General features: G+C 53.2%; 2 protein-coding genes across 4 annotated transcripts; one reads left to right on the top strand and one right to left on the bottom strand.

The window, feature by feature from the left end:
* Window positions 1-15,380, bottom strand: VAMP7 (vesicle associated membrane protein 7). 3 transcript variants are annotated; one of them, XM_077786578.1, is made up of 8 exons: window positions 15,343-15,380; window positions 10,263-10,421; window positions 8,021-8,078; window positions 7,373-7,510; window positions 4,494-4,584; window positions 4,147-4,214; window positions 2,577-2,669; window positions 1-1,727 (listed from the first exon to the last, which is right to left on the bottom strand). In XM_077786578.1, the coding sequence occupies exons 2-8, from the start codon at window positions 10,406-10,408 to the stop codon at window positions 1,659-1,661; spliced, it is 663 nt and encodes a 220-aa protein (XP_077642704.1). In that variant the 5' UTR covers window positions 10,409-10,421; window positions 15,343-15,380; the 3' UTR covers window positions 1-1,658. The 3 variants fall into 3 exon arrangements, with proteins under 3 accessions (XP_077642704.1, XP_077642703.1, XP_021399912.1); XM_077786577.1 differs by having other exon boundaries at window positions 10,263-10,418; XM_021544237.3 differs by lacking the exon at window positions 15,343-15,380 and adding an exon at window positions 13,152-13,234 and having other exon boundaries at window positions 10,263-10,418.
* Window positions 15,381-15,482: 102 nt separating this feature from the next.
* Window positions 15,483-18,454, top strand: LOC110477965 (DNA-directed RNA polymerases I and III subunit RPAC2). Its single transcript, XM_021544233.3, has 5 exons — window positions 15,483-15,549; window positions 16,146-16,243; window positions 17,202-17,278; window positions 17,594-17,676; window positions 18,272-18,454. Exons 1-5 carry the CDS (start codon window positions 15,520-15,522, stop codon window positions 18,317-18,319), a joined length of 336 nt encoding a protein of 111 aa, XP_021399908.2. The 5' UTR covers window positions 15,483-15,519; the 3' UTR covers window positions 18,320-18,454.
* The last annotated feature ends 105 nt before the right edge of the window (window positions 18,455-18,559 follow it).

Here is an 18,559-nt window from a genome sequence, read left to right as displayed (position 1 = left end):
TCTCTGTACAGGAATTTTATTGAAATCAAGGTAATGGTTTTTTACACTAATGCCTCAGTGCATCCTTGAGAAGGAAAGGAAGGGTTTTCTTTAAAAATTGTTTGTACATATGACAAGAAATCATCCAAATGAACATTGTAACAGCACGATCCCTAAAACATGCACAGCTGGACCTGGGGCTGCAGGGAGTGGGCTCCAACTTTACATTCAGAACAGAAGGAGAAGCAGTTGCCAGTGGCCACTGGCACTTTGTGGATATCAAGATCCAATCACCCTTGGTGAAATTTCAGCCTAGCAGAAGACACATCCAAAGGAGCTACTGTTCATGGGAGACTGTGACTCTTTACCTGGCCCTGCTGGGAAGCTCCATGGTCAGTGCCACAAGGGACGGAGCAGCAGAGCCACCTCCCCACCCTGCCAGTGTCACCAGGACCTCGGGACACCAACTTCGTGCTCCAGCTCAGACACCAAAAGAAGCCTCCCCTTCCATCCCTCGACTTCCCTGGGCCAAAAGCAGATTCCTTCCCCCCTGAAGTGCGTTTCCATTTTTTCTGTGGCAAAGGAGCCCCCTCAGCTCCAGGACAGAAGTGCCCCCAGCCCTTTCCCAGGCCCCAGCAACTCCAGCTCCTCAGCCAGGCCTGGCTTGGGATGGAGATGTGCAGCTGGCACAGAAACAGCACCCCTGAGCCTGCATTTGGTTACCAGCCTTAGGTTTGGTTTGAAATCCTCCCAGAGGAGAACGTTCATCCTCTGGCAGAGCCTTTCTCTCTCAGACCTTGGAGAAAGTCACCAGCCACCAACTCCACCCCTTCTCTGTCCTCCAGTTTCAGTGCATACCTTCCAGGAGAAGCACAAGCAGCAGCTCCCTGATACCTCAGCAAACCAGATTGGCCCCAAATTCACCGTAGCCAGTGCCAGAATTTTACTCATTGCAGTCCACCCTCCAAAGAAGAGCAGGAGAAATCATCTGTGAGGAAGGAGATCCTGAACCGTGTGCAACCAGCCCTGTTGCTGTGTCCATTCAGCCACCAGCCCAGGGGGAGATGAGGAAGAAGTGAGGATGAAGAGGCAGCCATTGCACACGCTGAGGTGACCCCACACCCTCCTCCTGCCTGCAGGATCACTGCAGGAACAGGGAGATGTCCCCAGCAGCAGCACCTCCACCTGTGAGTACACAAAGCCCAGACCCCATTTGTTCCTACCAGGGTGACACCGTGACCTCCCTATGGTGCAGCACAGGGAGCCACCAGATGTGGCCAGATGTGCAGGAGAGGCTCTGTGGGACCCCAAACCCACCTGTCCCTGTTAGTTTGGCTCCTCTGTGGGACAGCTCCATCCCAGGTGGGAGAGCTGCAGTCACTCCTGTCCCCACCCAGAGGAAGCCACACGGACACGGGGCCAGCATGCACAGAACTTTCTGCAGGGGTGGCATTGGGACAGCAAAAGGAACACAAAAATCCTTTCAAGTAATTAACCCAGCCCGCTCTTGAGGTCACAGCTGTGGGAGCAGCGACCAGCTGGGTCTGTCTGGGTGATAAGGCAAAAAGTCTGAAGTCCTGGAGGGATTGGGAGGTGGAAGGTGGCAGTGGTGACAGGTGGGAGTCACTCTGGAGGTTCCTTCTTCACACTCTGCCTCATCTCCTGGTGAGCAGCTCCAGTTACTTCTGCACACAGTGGGGCCAGGCCAGCCCGCCACATATGACCGACAGGATGATGTACAGGATCACCTGGGGGGGGAATTAGGGATTCCCAGCAGTTACTGACTGCCACAGCACAGACCTGGAAACCCCAGATGGTCAAAGCCTTGAAGAACATGTCTAACACCCTGCTGTCCCTCCATACCCCTGCAGCTGAGAAGTGTCCCCATGGAGGTGACAAAGTGCTTCCCACCCTGACCCTGCAGTTGCTCCATCCACAGTCCTCACAGCTGGAGAGGAACCGTCACACCAAAAAAAGCCACTTCAGAGTCACAAAACGAGATCCCACCAGGACTGAGAACTCAAAAGTCATCCCAGCCCAAGCAAGACACCTCAGCTGCTCCTGGGGCAAGCAGGGGCAGCTCCTGGCCATGGTGCTCCCATCTCCTCTCAGAGGGTGACAAAGGTTGAAGACCTCCATGATCATCAAATCCAACCTTTGATCAAATCTCCCTGTGTCTCTTAAACCATCACACAACATGCCACATCCACTCATTTTCTGAACACCTCCATGGTGACCCCAGCACTGCCCTGGGCTTCATCTCTCTCAGGGAAGGAATTTTTCCTAATATCCAACCTGAATCCCCCCAATGCAACCTGACCCCATCTCCCCACTTGCTTGGGAGAAGAGGCCAATTCCCACCCCATCACAACCTCCTTCCAGGTAGTCGTAGAGCCAGAAGGTCCCTCCAAGCCTCCTCTTCTCCAGGCTGAGCCCCCCCAGCCACTCCCTGCAGTAATGATTGCCCAGGCCCTTCACCCTCTCCCCACACAAGCCCCTCAGGCAGAGCTGGGCACACAGAGATCCCAGGACAGTGACAGGGGTTTGGAGTTTCCAGGGGTTCAGCCTGGCACAGCAGCTCCAGGCTCCACACTCACAATGGACACGATGATGATGACGATGGTGAGCTTGAGGTTCTTCATACACATGGCTCGGGCAAGGTTCCTGCTGGTGGTTTTGAAAGTGACTGACTGCAAAAGAAAACAAGGGAAATCCCAGGATGGATTGGGCTGGAAGAGACCTAAAACTCATTCAGTGCCACCCCCTGCCATGGAAGGGACACCTTCCACAATCTCAGGCTGCTCCAAGCCCCAGTGTCCAGCCTGGCTTGGACTCTGCCAGGGATCCAGGGGCAGCCACAGCTGCTCTGGGTAACCTGTTATGGAAAGCTTGTGGTTGTCCTATCCCAAGTGTCCCTGCAATTCCACGCATCCAAAATAGGGTTTGGACACCAAATGACCCCAAACCACCCCCCCCCCCCACGGCTAGGTCAGTGCAGCCATTCCCACACAGCTCAGGCAGGATGCACCTGCCCCTGGAAGCAGCCATTCCAGCAGCTCATTCCACTGGGCAGTGCCAGCTTTTCCTACCAACCACCCTCCATGAGGCTGCAGCAGGCAGGAGCCACAGCCCTGGGAGCTACAGTTCTGCGTGGGGCCCATTCCCAAGGTGGGGAACACCAGCCCTGGGTCTCCAGGGATGCCTCCTCCTGGGCTGTGGGACATTCCCACTGAAGGATGTTCCATCCCTTCAGCTCCCTGTGCTTTCCCAAAGCCCACACTCCACGGGACAGGTTCTCCACGAGCTCAGGCCAGCTGCTGAAGGAATTCCAGTTCCTTTATCTAAAGCTTTACCTGAGCTTTCAGCCCTGCTACCACCTGAGGACAGGGGAAGGTCTGAACACCTGGGAGCTCCAGGACTGTTCCCTGCTGGATAAACTCCAGGCATCTCTGCTGCTCTCCAAAGCAGGAGGGCTTTGGGACAGCTCAGGGACGTTTGGATCCCACACGGGAGCTCCTGGCACTCTCCCAGCCTGAGGACTGGATGCCACAGGAGCTGGGCACCAAGCCAGGATGCTGCAGAGGAGGATGCTGAGCCAGGGCCAGGGATTCCCAAAGGAAAGACAGAAAGCTTCCAGAGTGCACAGCACTTTGCTAGATAACTGTGCTTTATAATTACATTAATTTGGGACTTTTTTTAGTCTTCATTTCCTCAGAAATGTTCCAAGAAGCTCTGGAGTCTTTAAAGATTATTTAGATGCAACAACTCAGCTTTTTTAATTTTAAATCAGCTACACTTTCTCTGCTAGTATCAGAACAACTCCACACATGCACATTTTCCAGTTTATTTGCATCCAGCTGCCTTCAGCCCAGGCTTCCAGGGAAATGTAAATGGTGATTTTATGTCTCCTATCACTGCAGATAATGAGAGGGTTTTCCCCACCTTGGGCACAAGGGATGAGGACAGGGATGTGTCACCCTTGGCTGGCTGTGGCACAGGGAGCAGAGGGAAGCTGGATCTTTCCCAAACTGAAAAGCAGCTGGGAAACAGCTTGGAAGGTGAAGGATTCCCTGCAGGTCTCGATTCCTCTGTGTGATTTAAGAGTCTCCAGGTGCTGTCCCCACCTCCCTGCTCCCTGGTGCAGTAACACAACTTCCCCAGACTCACCGAATCCACGAGATTCTCTGTTTTATCAATCAGCAGCTCCAGTTTCTCTCCTCTTTGTGCCACAAGGTCTGGAGAAAAGAGACAAAAAAATCCAGCTCTGAAGGTGAAACCCCAGGGCAAAAAACTGCTCCCAACACCCAAGCCCAAGCCAGGAGCTCCTGGCTGTAGCTTCTACCCTCCCTGGGATAACCAGGACTTTAGGGAACAGCCTCACATCAAACAGGCTGCATTCTGGGACTGAATTCTGCTCAACTCCAGATCTCACCCTCTCTTTTGAATGGTCAAACTTGGCAATCCAAACCCAAAAGAAAAGCAGGTGCAGAGAGCATTTCCCAAGGAAGCAGTACCTATGTTCCGGACCATGATCCCTTTGAGTTCGTCGATCTGGGCTTGTGTCTCTGCCACCTGGTCTGGGCCCTTGCTCTCCGAGTGGTATTTCTGCAACAGACAACATGTTTTACTCTTTCAGCTAGGTCTCATGAGCTCTGAGAGGAATTTATGACACTTGAGATAGCTCTGCTGCTTGGAATGGTACAAAACTAGTAGGATGGTTTTTGAGGTTGTGTTGGAAACAGAAAAAGGTTTAATAAAAGGCAAAATAACAAAGGTCTTACAGAGAAAACTTGAGTTAGGGGTAAGAGGTTTGTGTTCTTGGTAAAACACTCTATAAAAGTGATTATTTCTTTTGTTTTCTTTTTTTTTTTTAGTGAGTTACTTAGATTGGACCTCTTGGCTTCTGTCTAATTGGGTAGCTCTAGGTCTGAGGTGAAGTCTTAAAGGTCTAATGAGGTGTCTTTTTACTAAATTGAGGAGAGACAATTTTGGGCTTTTTAAGCAAACAAAGAATAATTTGGTCACTCTGTCAACAGGGGTCACATTCCTACAAGAACAGGCAGGGAAAACAGGAGCCTCAGAAACCAGGAGTCAGGGAAAACAGGAGCCTCATGAAGCCAACAGTTTGGGAATGACGCACCAGATGGTGAAGGTGGCCACTTTGAGTGCCCTGACTGCTCTCCCCAGAGGAATGGAGGCATCCCATGTCCCAGAGCCACCCCAGAGGATGTCCCCTGTCACCTCCTGGGTACAGCTGAGCCCTCACTGACAGCTTTGCTGCTGCCAGCCCCTCTGGTGTTTATCCTGAGCACCATCCCTGTCATTCCACCCCCTCCATTCCCTTCACAAGTGACAGGGACTTCTCTCAGACTGCTTCCCCAGTTTGGGAATCCCAGGGATGCTCTGGTGACTGCACAGCTCGGCATGGGTGAGAGCAGCATGAGCCAACCCCAGATTAAAGGAGCCTGAGTGTTTGCAGGATCCAAGGCCCAGTCAGCATCAGGGAACTGAGCTCTGCTCTTTTTGCATGGACTTTACTCACTGCTCACATCACGACAGCTCTGCTCCATGATCACCCATGTAACTGCTTAAATCCTGATTTTCTTCTGGCAGGAACTCAATTTCTGCCACTGCCACTGCCACCTGGGCAGTCACAGCTCATGGTGACAGCACCAAATCCAGCAGCTCCTCCACCTTCTCCTCAGGGGGAGATTCCCAGGAGGTTTCACACTGGCCTCTGGTTTTACTGGAAGCACGGCCTCCCTCTCCAGGATTATCCGAGTGCTGCACTTGAGCTGGGGCTGGATCTCTGCCTCACACAGGAACCTCCTGGAGAACATCCCTGCTCCTGCACAGCAGGGAATGCCAGCCCCCACATCCCATGGGATCAGGGGAGGGAAGGGCTCTGTCAGCACTAACCTCCCCTCAGCTGACCCCTGGATCCCAGCAATGTGGAGAAGCTCAGGCAGCTCCTCCTGTGCTGAGGGAGATGGAAAGGCTGGGATTTTAGAGGAATATCAACCCCATGGCTCCAAAGACAGCCTGGCTTTTCTGATAAGGCAATTCCAGCTTATTCCAGCCCTGAAGAGCTTATAAAGTGATGAGTCAGCACTTCGGGTAGTTTCAGTCCCCACACACCAAAGCCTGGAGGAGAGGAAAAGCTCCCTCCTCACACACAGCAAGTTAATCCTATTCATTATACACTGGCATTGTTATTCCTTGCTCTCCCCTGCTGTGGAAGGCAAGGAGCAGCTCCTGGAATGAACTCCAGTGACTCTCCCTGCTCCAAACCACCTGCACAGCCCCAAATTCCAGTGCAAACTTCAGGCAGGAGCAGTGCGGGTGCAAATCCTTCCTCAGAGCCCTCGCCTCACCCTGAACCACCACACAACTGGTACAGCTGGAACTGCTCCACAATTCCTACACTGGGGAGAGTTTTGCTGTCCCCACAGCAAAACTCTCCCTGTGGGAACCCCAGCCTTATTCTGGGTTCCCATGTGGTGGTGAAATTCCTCCTCCAACCCGTGCTTCCAAAGAAAAGCTCTGGAGTCTCTTGCTGTTGGGTCTCAAGACGATTTATTGCTAGTTATCTAACAGATTATGTTCTCGGGCTGTTTGGTCAGCGGCCCAGGCAGGGATGCACACACTCCTGACACCCTGACTGTCTGGTGTCTTCTTCTCCCTTCCTGCCCAGGGCTGCTGCTATCTTTTATATGATATATTACGTGTTACATGTTTATAGTTTTCCCCCAATACCTACTACCTATATTACAAAGTGCTTTTCTACTCTAAACCAATCTGTGAGTGCCAACATCACCAAGAACATGGAGGTAAGGAAGAAGAAAGAGGAAGGACAGGATCAGCCTACTTTCCTCCATCTTAGAACTTCTGACCCCCATGTACAAAGTAAAAACCCCCCTGTACATGTGCTAAAACCCCCCTGTACAATACTAAAAAAATTTCCCCTCTACTTTGTAATTACTTTTACTATCCTATCTAACCCTTTGTGACTGCTTGTTCCACCTCCAAAGTTGGTAATTCATTCCATGGCTCAAACCCAAAATCACAGCTGTGTCCAGCTGCCTGCTAGGGTCTAAAATGCTTCTGACCAAGGCCTGGAACCTCTAAAAATGCCTGAGAGACATTTTGAGTTGCGACACCTCCCCTTGCAGCTGTGACACCCCCAAATCCAGCCCTTCCATGGGGTAAGCAGCAAAAGAGCCAAGCCCTCCCTGGAGAACAGCCCCAGCAGAGCTCTGAGAGCCTCCCACCCCACCGCAGGCTGGGGACAGCCCTAAAGCCACCATTCCCAGGACACCTCGTCTTTAATCTGAGGGACTCCTCAAACCCCCCAGAACCCCAGGCCAGGAGGATTTCTGGGGAGCAGCCTCACCAGCTGTGCAGCCAGCACGGAGGAGAACTCGCTGTTCATGGCGTAGGGCAGGGCGGTCTGCGCCCGCGAGCCGTACGTGGTCTGGAACCGCTTCTTGATCTCATTCAGGAACGTGAAGGCTCTGGAACGCTCAAAGTCCTGCCAGCAGAGAGCACAGAGAGTCAGGACACACAGCCTGCAGGGCTGGGGCTGCAGCTCCCAGCTCTGCCTGCCTCTGACACTGCCTGTGACACTGGCACCCCAGGGCTGGGCCACCTCCATCCTCTGAGGGGGAGGATTCCCTGCAGCGCTTCCAGAATTCAGGAGCGCCAGGCAAATTCCACCAGCAACTGGAATGGTCTCTGTACCGAGAGAGAAACTGGGCAAAGCCAAGAACTTCACCCCAAAACTCACAATCCACAGGACTGGAAGGTCCCTCCCGTGGCAGGGTTGGAATGGGATGATTTTGATGGTCACTCTGGACCCAAAGCATCCCACAACTCCAGTTTGAGCTCCAGGCTGAGTTCAAAGCTGTAACTGAGGTGACAGCAGCTCCAGTGGGAGAAAAGGCACCTCAGAGCAGCCCTTACTAAAAACTGCCATATGGAAACCAAAATCCCCCAATTTCCCAGGGCCTGCCCAGGCTGTAGCTGTGTTCCCAGTACTCACATCATCTGTGATGCACAGGTAAATGATCCTGTCCTGGCAGATGTAATGGAACAGGTAACTGCAGGGAATGGAAAGGAACAAACAAAATGTCACTGGAAGCTGACGCATTTCCAGAATTTTGTTTTCCAGAAGCCACTGCTGCCTGTGGAGCCTTTGGGGGCTGGCAAGAGAATATTCCAGCTATTCTACGGAGCTGGCACAGATAAACAGGTCCAAGGTAAATGTCCAGGGAAGTGAGGATAAACTCTCTGCCCTGAAGGTCTGTTCCCATTAAAAAGTTAAAAAATCTTTGCACATCCACAACTCTCCAGGAAGGAGTGAGGTGAAACTTGTCTGGTATCATCCTGCAGATTCCTCAGAGAGGACAAGAAGGATCCCAACAGCAGAGAGAGAGAATCCCAAGAACTCCTGATGCCAGAGGGCTGCTTTTCCTTGGAGATTCATACAGAAGACACAGAAGTTCTTATTAAAAACAAAAAGGACTCATTAAATGAATGTAAGGAGTTCAAAGTTCCTCAAGTTTTTCCTGTTTCAGAACAGGATGAACTATTCTGGACAGAACCCAGGGAGTTTTTTAGCCTATAGGCTGGGAGGCAGAGGATCCCTGGGAGGCTCCAGACAGGAGGAACAACTCCAAGTGCTCACTGAGCTTCACAGCTCCCACATTCTGCCCAGTTACCTCCAAAAATGCACCACAGCACTCCTGAAACTCAACTTTTCACTTGGTTGAACAGCACTCAAGGCAAATTTATTTCCTTTCACTTCAAGGAATAACTTAAAATATTAAAATTTATCCTTAAAATTCCAGCAGGAGAGAAGAGCTGCAGCATCCAGGGTGTGTCAGCCTCCAGAGAGGCACTGCCTCCAAGACATCTCCCACAGGGACTGGCTGTGCTCCTGAGCATGTGGGAAGCCCAGCTCAGTTCTGTATCCTCAGAACAGCTCTGATACAACACCTTGGGCACCGAGAGGATCCAGCTATGCTGCCAATTCCTAAAAAAGCTGAAATGGGCCCCAACGCCTCAAAAATCTGGTTTCTCCACAGTTGTTTTAGTTTATTCCCATTGACTCAGCCACTTCCACATGCAGGCAGTCACAGGTGATGAAGCACCATTATTCCCTGTCCTACCAACACTGACCAAGGGTTCAGAGAGCTGGGAAAGTCCTGGGAGAAACTTCTCTGTCCTGCAGATTTGGGGCAGCTCAGAATGACCCCATGTGATCTGTGAGCACAGCTTGTCTCAAAGCCCCCAGGAAGGGTGACATTTCACCTAAAGCCACCTTCAAACCTCAGAAAATCCAGGGGAAGTTTCCAGAAGCCAAAGATTCCACAGCAGGGCACCCCCCAGCTCACTTTGCAATTGTATAAAAATGGAAAAGTTGATTTTGTATCAACTGCCTTGTGCTGCTGCTGGAGCTGAACTCAAATCCTGGTTGTGCTGCAAAGTTCTGGGGGTCAGAAGTAGCTACTGAGCTGGTGGCATGTTCCATCAAATGGAAATTTGGACAGGAGAAAACTGCAGAATCACAGAAACACCCCCAAACACACCCCACCCAGTTTCTCCCTGTCCTCATGAATCCCCACAAGTCCCCCAGTGTGGGAGTCCAAGGCTTCCCTCTGGCTGCTCTGGCAGGTCTGGGACCCTGGCAGGGCTCAGGAACCCCCCTGGACAGAGCCCCCAGAGACACTGGCTGTGATCTCTGGCCATGGAAAAGAGTTTCCAATCTTACAGGATCAATTACCAGCTCTGAGTGTTTGATATAAGTAATAATTAAGTGTGGCACAGGTGCAAAAGTAAAATTTTAGGATTCTAGATGAGGGGTCCAAAGGGGACAAGATGTTGGAAATTGGGTGTGCCTTGTCCTTTTTCTCCTCCTTCATGCCCTCCATGTTTCACTGTGGTGTTGGCATTTTTCTGTTGGTTCAGGCTGGGGACACACTGTCCAACGTAGGTGACAGATATTGGCACGTTCTTGTAAATCCAGCCCAGGGAGTTTCTGGTATTTAATGTTTGTAACATCCCACTGAGGGCAGAGCCCCACACGCTGCCCTGCAGGACAGAGCTGGGCAGGGCAGCAGAACATGTTAGAGATAAACAGAATAAACAACCTGGAAACCAGCACAGACCAATTATGGCTTCTGCTTTGGCAGCGGGGCTGACAGACAGAGACTTTCTACAATCTCAGAAACATCAATACCACAGATTCCAACACCCCAGAGCCAAGGGGAGGGGTTACTCACTTGCCATGGGAATAGGTCAGTTTGTTGTTCTCGGATGGGATTTTGGCCAGGATCTGCTCGGTCACCTCCAGGAAGTTGCCTCCACACCAGGCATGCTTGGCCAGGATGGTGGTGCCCCTCGCCACGACTGCAAACAGGATGGCCATGGCTGCTCTCCTGCTTGGGACACAAAAGGGTGACATCAGGACTGGGGGCACCTGCAGGGTGGCACAAGGACCAGCACAGTGTCCCGTGGCCAGGACTCAGCCAGGACACCACAACCACAAAGTTCTCTCATTTCCCCTTTTAGGCTCTGCTCACGATGACACAAAACCCTCTAGAAAAAGGGGTTTTACCAGCTCTGTGCCCTGTGAGGGTGGCAAAGCTCAGGTTGCCCAGAGAAACTGTGGAGCCAGCATCCCTACCTGAAGAGCAACCAAGGCAGAAACCAAACCCAAGAAGTTTATGAGGATGAAAGCAAGCTAAGTCTTGGATAAGTCACATTAAATGCTGCTCACAGCAGAGGGAAGAGCAACCCCAACAGCCAGAGCAGCTGTGGCTGCCCCTGGCAGTGCCCAAGGACAGGCTGGATGGGGCTTGGAGCAGCCTGGGGTAGCAGAAGGTGCTGGGAGTTGGAACTGGATGAGCTTCAAGCTTCTTTCTAACCCTAAGCCATCGTGGGATTCCCTAAGTCTCCAGAGCTGGAAAAACATCCCTGCTGCCACAGAAAGGGACACTCTTAATCAGCTCAAGTATCAGCAAGTTAATCTACAGCCAGAGCCAGATCTAACACATGGAGCACATGTCAGGGCCCAGCTGGGACTGCTGCCCTGCTCATCCTGCACATCCATAAGCCTCTTTTCTGCTCAGGAAGGACTTAGGACGACTTTGGACCCCGCAAAACCCAAAAATCTCATTTTTCACTTTGCACTTAGATCCTACTTATTACCTGCTCTGTTCTGTGCCTCAACAGATCTGGCACGATCACAGACCTCCCCTGAACCCCCCAGGAGACCTCTCTGGGAGCAGCCACAGAGCAGGAGTGCTGGCTGAGTTTCTGGATCCACATTTTCCATCTCCCTGGCACTGCCTGGTGAGAATCAGGGATCTCTTCTGGATTAACAGGGCCGTGAAGGGAGATCCAACCACCACCCCAGCAGGGCTCACCTGGGCAGGCTGAGCCCTACAGATCCAGGTTTGGCCAGCACTGACCAGAGCATCTCCAAACCTCCCACAGGTCTGAGCCCAGCATTGGAGGGGAAAAGGATGAAGGCATGGATTTACTCACAGGACAGACTCCACACAACCACCTGGGAGCACTGCCAAGGGGAACAGAACCATGGAATGGGTGGGGCTGGAAGGGACCTCAAGACCATCCCCATGGCAGGGGTACCTTCCACTGTCCCAGGTGGCTCCAAGCCCATCCAGCCTACCCTTGGCCACTTCCAGAGATCCAGGGGCAGCCACAGCTGCTCTGGCTGTTGGGGTTGCCCTTCCCTCTGCTGTGAGCAGCATTTAATTTGACTTATCCAAGGCTTAGCTTGCTTTCATGCTCATGAAAAATTTGTTGGGTCTGGTTTCTGCCTTGGTTGACCTTCAGGTAGAGATGCTGGCTCCTGCAGGAAGCTTCCAAGGAATTGCTTATTCCTTTATGCTTCAGCTCTGAGTAAGCTCCACTTTGGCTCATTTTCAGGTTGAAATGCTCCTGTCTGAAATAAGACTGTGAGCTAACTCAGCCCAGGGAATTCACTGCACCCTCCTGCCCCTGCAGAGCCACTGGACACAGAGGCTATGGCCAGCCCAGGGCTGTCCCAGGCCATGGAGCAGCACCAGGGCACAGCCTGGAATCACAAACACCTCTTGAGCAACCAGCTGAGTGTCCAGCACCAGGAAACCACTGCCTGCTCCTGCAGCCACCCAGGAGCCACAGAAAGGAGCAGAAAACACATTCCCAAAGCCTGCCCCTGCCCTGCAAGGACCAGCTGAAGCTCAGGGTACAGAGCCCACACACACAGACACCTCAGTGCCCTGAGCAGAACAAGGGCAGCCCCAGCTGAGGAATGTGGTTTAGACAATTCCTACAAATCTCTGCTCTTTTAATATTGGATATTAATGGAACCCAAGGTGACACTTCAGCAGCAGAGTGAGGTGGCACTCGCTGGCACTGCAGGATCCCCCAGCCCTCAATTCCCTGAGTTCCTGGCTCTCACTTCCCCGGATTCACAGGCCTCATCTCCCAAGTTCACAGTCCTGACTCCCCAAATTCCTGGCCCTTGCTGTGCTCAGGACACAGGAGTTCTGTGCCTGGCAGCAACACCAGCTGCAGCAACAGATTAACCAGGAATATTTTTTGTACCAGCCTGTGTTACTCCTGTTAGTATCACAAATCTGCTAAACTGCCACAGAACGTCCTTCCTCAGCAGTTACAGGAGAATGAAATCCCTGTGAATCAACCCCTCTGCAGAGCATTTTTCTATCTAAACTTACAATGTTACACAGCTGGAAGCAGCCAAGACCAAACCTTCCAAAAAGACAATGCAAGATGCATGAGCTGCTGTCTGAGGTCCCTCTGGGGACTGAACTGAAGGATCCCAGAAACACAGAAGGGTTTGGGTAAGAGAGACCTCAGAGCCCACCCAGTGCCACCCTTGCCATGGCAGGGACACCTCCCACTGTCCCAGGCTGCTCCAGCCCCAGTGTCCAACCTGTCCTGAGACACTGCCAGGGATCCAGGGGCAGCCACAGCTGCTCTGGGCACCTGTGCCAAGGCCTGCCCACCCTCCCAGGGAACAATTCCCATTTCCCAATACATAGGCATGGAAAAAAGGCACCAAAAAACCTCTTAAGGAACATCAGAAACACAGGCTCAGTCTCAGCATGATGTTTAAAACTCCTGTAGGGGTGATTTACCGTTTTCCAGCAACTCTTCTGGCCCAAAAGATTCCCAGCTCAGTGCCAGTGAGCAGTGGAAAGTCCCTGCCTGCACTTCCAGAAATCCTCCTAACAGAAAGCAAAGGGCACCGCGGAACAAGGGGAGGTGTTGCAACTCAGTGAGTTGCAAACTGCTGCAATAAAGAGATCGTTTGAGCAGGGTGAGCTCAGCAGAAAGCAGCCCAGGCTTCCCTTTAACCTCTGCTGGGCAGTTGGAAAAATCATTATTTCATTACAGAACATTCCACCATGAAGTCCTGGGGCTCTCCTGTTCATTTTGAACCTGAGATTTGTGCCATTTGTGCTTCAACTTATCCCAATTTCAGCCTCCCTTTTGCACACAGTTTAATTCAGGTTCCCCCACTGCATCCCTACGGATGCCAAATCACCAAGGAAATGAATCCACGTGGTCTTCCAGCCCCATCACGTTTCCTGGAAGCAGCATTGCAGGGTTGGAGGAGGGTAAGGACCCACAACACAACGGTGATTGAGTAAGCAGCTCTCTAACAAGGGAACACATGCAGCCCAAAGCATGGAATCAGGGAATTGCTGAGGTTGGAAAATCCCTCCAAGAGCATCGAGCACAACCATTTCCCAGCAATGCCAAAGCCACACTATGTCCCCAAGTGCCACCTCCAGCCGGCTTCAAATCCCTGCAGGGACAGGCACTCCACCCCTGCCCTGGGCCCGGGCTGGACAGCCCTGTCCAGGCCAGAATGTTCCCAATATCCCACCTAAACCTCCATGGCACATCCTGCCATCCTGTCACTGTTCCCTGGGAGCAGAGCCCAACTCCCTCCAGCCTCCCTGCACCCCCTGCCAGCACACCTGTGCTTAATTAATTAACTAATTAAGCCATGCAGTGCTACATCCGCAACACCGTCCACTCCCAGACACACCAGTAACACACTAGTAACACCTCAATAATAGGTAATACATGGGTAACACCCGAGTAACAAGCCAGTAACACACTAAGCAACACCCCACTAACACACTAAAAACATCCCAACAACATACTGGTAACAGCCCTGATAACAGGCCAGTAACATGGTAATAACAACCCAGTAACACAGTGATACAACCCCAGTAATACCGTGGTGATATCCCAGTAACATCCCCGGTAACAGGCCAGTAACACAGTGCTATAACCCCAGTAATACTGCGGTAATATCCCAGTAACATCCCTGGTAACAGGCCACTAGTACACTAATAACACACCAGTAACACAGCGATAACATCCCAGTAACACGGCAATAACCCACCAGTAACATCCCAGTAATACAGAAAATAACACATCAATAGCATCTCGGTAACACAGCGATAACCCACCAGCAACACCCCACTAACACAGCAAGAACACACTAATAACACCCCAGTAATATAGCAAATAACACACCAATAACATCCCAGTAATACAGAAAATAACACACCAATAACATCTCAGTAACACGGCAATAACCCACCAGCAACACCCCAGTAATATGCCAAATAACACACCAATAACATCCCAGTAACACGGCAATAACCCACCAGTAACACCCCAATAACACACCAATAACATCCCAGTAATACAGCAATTAACACACTAATAACATCCCAGTAACACGGCAGTAACCCACCAATAACATCCCAGTAACACGGCAATAACCCACCAATAACATCCCAGTAACATGGCAATAACCCACCAGTAACACCCCAATAACACACCAATAACATCCCAGTAATACAGCAATTAACACACTAATAACATCCCAGTAACACGGCAATAACCCACCAATAACATCCCGGTAATATAACAAATAACACACCAATAACATCCCAGTAATACAGCAAATCACAAACCAATAACATCCCGGTAACACGGCAATAACCCACCAGCAACGCGCAGGTAACACCCCCGGTAACAGGCCACTAACACCCTAATTACACCCCAGTACATCAGTAGCGCACCAGTACCCATCAGTAGCGCACCAGTACCCATCAGTAGCGCACCAGGCCACAGCAGCTCTCCCATCACCCGCCGATACAGCCCGATACAGCCCGGTGAGCCCCGGTAAGCGCGGCCACCCCGCCGTGCCCCCCGTGCCTGCGCCGAGCGCGGCCTCCTCCCGCCGGCCCCGCACCGACCCCCGGCCCGGCCCGGCCCGGCCCGGCGCGGCCCCGCGCTCACCGGCGCTCCCGGGCCCCGCCGGCCCCGCTCGGCCCCGCCCGGCCCCGCCCGGCCCGGCCCGGCCCGGCCCGGCCCCGCGCTCACCGGCGCTCCCGGGCCCCGCCGGCCCCGCTCGGCCCCGCCCGGCCCGGCCCGACGCGTTTCCGGCCGCGGGGCCGCCGGGAGCGCCGAGCCGCCATGGCCGGCAGCGGGCCCGCGCTGGAAACCGTGAGCGGCGGCGGGGGCGGGCTGGGGTCGCGGCCGGGAGCCGGAGCGGGGCCCCGCTCCTGAGGGAAAGCGGCCTCGCGTTGTGCCGGGGAGGGTCAGGCTGGAACTTAGCGGAAATTCCTCCACGGACAGGGCTGGCCTGCCGGGCAGGAGTGCTTTAAATCCTGCAGGGGTTTGCAGCCCTGGGGACGTGGGTTGGGCTGGCCCCGGCAGTGCTGTGCTCCGGGATCTCGGAGGGTTTTTCCAGCCTCAGCGATTCCGTGCTCCCGTGGTTCTGTCATTCCCGAGCTTGGCTTAGTTGTAGGGTGGCATTGGCATCAGGGCAGATGGTGTCAGGATGGCTCCAAGGGGCACTCTGTCATGCTGTGGTGAACAGCAGCAAGTGGAGGTCAGGACTGGTTTAAAACTAGGTGGAATTTTGGAGCTTTCCCTCCTCCCTGAAGGTGTTTTGGTCCCACAGCAGCAGCAGAGGTGGCTCAGTGAGATCTATAACCCTCCCAGCTACTCTGGGAAGCTGAGCACGGGAGCTGATCCTGTCCCTTCAGGTCCCCCACCTCAGGGAGGTCACAGCTTCTCTCCTCTCGCACTGGTGACAGATCCAGGCGGATGGGACGGACGGGAACTGCATCACGTTCGTGCTGCACGACGAGGATCACACCCTGGGCAACTCCCTGCGCTACATGGTCATGAAGAAGTGAGTGGGGCCTCTGAGGAACCTCCCTGCCCTGCTCTGGCCTTCTCCTTCCTGATCCACACCTCAGCTGTCCCTGGGATGAGGCAAACGATCCCAAATCCCCTCTGTGCTCGCCCTTCCAGCCTTTGTGTCAGACACGGAGCCCTGCTCCCACCTGCTGCTCCTCCTTTTCCTTGTGCCATGCCAGGACCCTGAGAGCACCAACAGCCCTCAAAGGGCCTGACCAGCCTCTCCTGAGCCTCCACCCACACCCTCCCCTTGCCCAGGAACCCAAGTTAAGCTCAGCCCAGGGCTTTCAGTCCCTCCTGAGCTGCTGGAGGAGTAACTGAGTCCTGGACTCCATTTGCTGTCCAGAGGGGCTGTGGATTTCCCATCCCTGGCAGTGTCCCAGGCCAGGTTGGACACTGGGGCTTGGAGCACCCTGGGATAGTGGAAGGTGTCCCTGGCCATGGCAGGACTGGGACTGGGACTGGGTGGCCTTTAAGGTCCCTCTGATAAATCACTGTGGCAACATAAAAGAAGCTGGTGGCCGAAGCTGAGGGCAAAGTTCCAGCACTCAGCTCAGGTGCAGGAGAGGCTCTGCAACATTTTGGGAACTCCTCCAGTGCCCTGGACCTATTCCACCCAGCAGAGCAGCAGCAGGTTTGGTTACAGAGAGAATTGCAAGTATCCAGGACCCCATGTTTGGATCTGCAGAGCTGGCACTGCTCTGGTTGTGGTGCCAGCACGGTGCCAGCTGTGTCTTTGCCCTGTAGAGCTCCAGCTCAGCTCAGAGAGAGATGGGTGTGAGGGAACCAGGACACACAGGGAGTTTCCCCTCAGCACATCCCTCCCCATAGTCATTCTAGAAACATCCAGAGCCCCAGCAGGCCTGGTGTGCCCTGAGCCTCTAATTCCCTGGGATTTGCTGTGGATTGGCTGGGTCTCACTGCTCCCTCTCCCCTCTGCCCTCCTGCAGCCCTAACGTGGAGTTCTGTGGCTACTGCATCACACACCCCTCGGAAAGCAAGATCAACTTCAGGATCCAGACCAGAGGTGAGGCTGGGGCTGGCCCTCTGTGCCTGGGGCCCTGTTCTCATGGAACTCCCCCTGCTCAGGCCAGCTTCCCAGGAGTCTGTGAAATAAAGGAAAGCCCTTTCTCCCTGCCCTCTGCCAGGCACAGTGCTGAGCCCCTTTGCTGAGCCTCAGAGGCTGCTCCCAGAATTCTGCTCCAGCTGCAGTTGGAAGCAGCATCCCTGGCACTGCAAGCTGTAGGGCTGGGGAGGGGGCACACCCCTGGGAAGGCAAGGACTGCCCTTGAGAAGCCACCCCCCTTGTCCCTAATCCACCTTTTCCCATCTTTTCCCGAAGGGGCCCTTCCTGCTGTGGAGCCATTCCGGAAGGGGCTGAATGACCTGATGGGTGTGTGCCAACACGTGCTCAACACCTTTGAGGTGAGACATTCCTGGAGAGCTCAGGGTCAGTTCTGTCCCTTGGGCCATTCCTGGGGAGCTCAGGGTCAGTTCTGTCCCTTGGGTCATTCCTGGGGAGCTCAGGGTCAGTTCTGTCCCTTGGGTCATTCCTGGGGAGCTCAGGGTCAGCTCTGTCCCTTGGGTCATTCCTGGGGAGCTCAGGGTCAGCTCTGTCCCTTGGGTCATTCCTGGGGAGCTCAGGGTCAGTTCTGTCCCTTGGGCCATTCCTGCAGAGCTCAGGGTCAGTTCTGTCCCTTGGGCCATTCCTGCAGAGCTCAGGGTCAGCTCTGTCCCTTGTTCCCAGAATGGGAAACTGAGGCCTGTATTGGAGACACCTTTGGCAGGAAAACCTGGGAGTTTTTTTGGCCAGGCTCTGCCTGGTCTGTGGCATGGCCTGGCTCCCTTTCCCTTGGAGTGACTGTAAAGTTCAGTCACTTCCAGAAAAACCACCTGGAGCTCTGTCAGAGCTTCCCAGCCTTTCCAGGCTCCAGCCAGAGCAGTCCCAGCACAGCAGGGTGGTGGCTCTGTGCCACCCCAGGGGCATGTTGGTGACACTTGTTCTTTGCTTTTGTTTCAGAGGAGCATGAAGGAGTTCAGGGCACAGAAGGAGGAGGAGATGCAGTAGCCTTTGGGAGTGGCATGGATGTGTAACCTTTGTGTGTTGAATTCCCTGTGTCCAAACAAGGTCGTTTTTGTTGGGTTTTTTTATGACTTTGTTGCAAATTGTATTTTCTTTAATAATAAAAAGTTTATTAATTTAGATACTGCAGAGCTCATTAAGTGTTCTGCTCAGCACAGGGATGGAAAGTTATAGAACGTGGAGACAGATTGCTCCACCGATTGGGGATATTTGGGAAAATTTCTG

The sequence above is a fragment of the Lonchura striata genome, chromosome 14, assembly GCF_046129695.1.
Source record: "Lonchura striata isolate bLonStr1 chromosome 14, bLonStr1.mat, whole genome shotgun sequence".
In the NCBI taxonomy this organism is placed as follows: domain Eukaryota; kingdom Metazoa; phylum Chordata; class Aves; order Passeriformes; family Estrildidae; genus Lonchura; species Lonchura striata.
Note: the sequence above shows the minus strand (reverse complement) of the source record. Positions and strands in the feature narration are given on the sequence as shown.

Excerpts from the sequence above, each read along its gene's own strand:
- LOC110477965 (XM_021544233.3), top strand. The coding sequence starts at position 15,520 with ATGGCCGGCAGCGGGCCCGCGCTGGAAACC. Across the intron at positions 16,244-17,201 it reads CGCTACATGGTCATGAAGAA|CCCTAACGTGGAGTTCTGTG; the intron begins GTGAGTGGGGCC and ends GCCCTCCTGCAG. Across the intron at positions 17,279-17,593 it reads CTTCAGGATCCAGACCAGAG|GGGCCCTTCCTGCTGTGGAG; the intron begins GTGAGGCTGGGG and ends CTTTTCCCGAAG.
- VAMP7 (XM_077786578.1), bottom strand. The coding sequence starts at position 10,408 with ATGGCCATCCTGTTTGCAGTCGTGGCGAGGGGCACCACCATCCTGGCC. Across the intron at positions 7,511-8,020 it reads ACCTGTGCATCACAGATGAT|GACTTTGAGCGTTCCAGAGC; the intron begins GTGAGTACTGGG and ends CTCTGCTGGCAG. Across the intron at positions 2,670-4,146 it reads CAGAGAATCTCGTGGATTCG|TCAGTCACTTTCAAAACCAC; the intron begins GTGAGTCTGGGG and ends TTTCTTTTGCAG.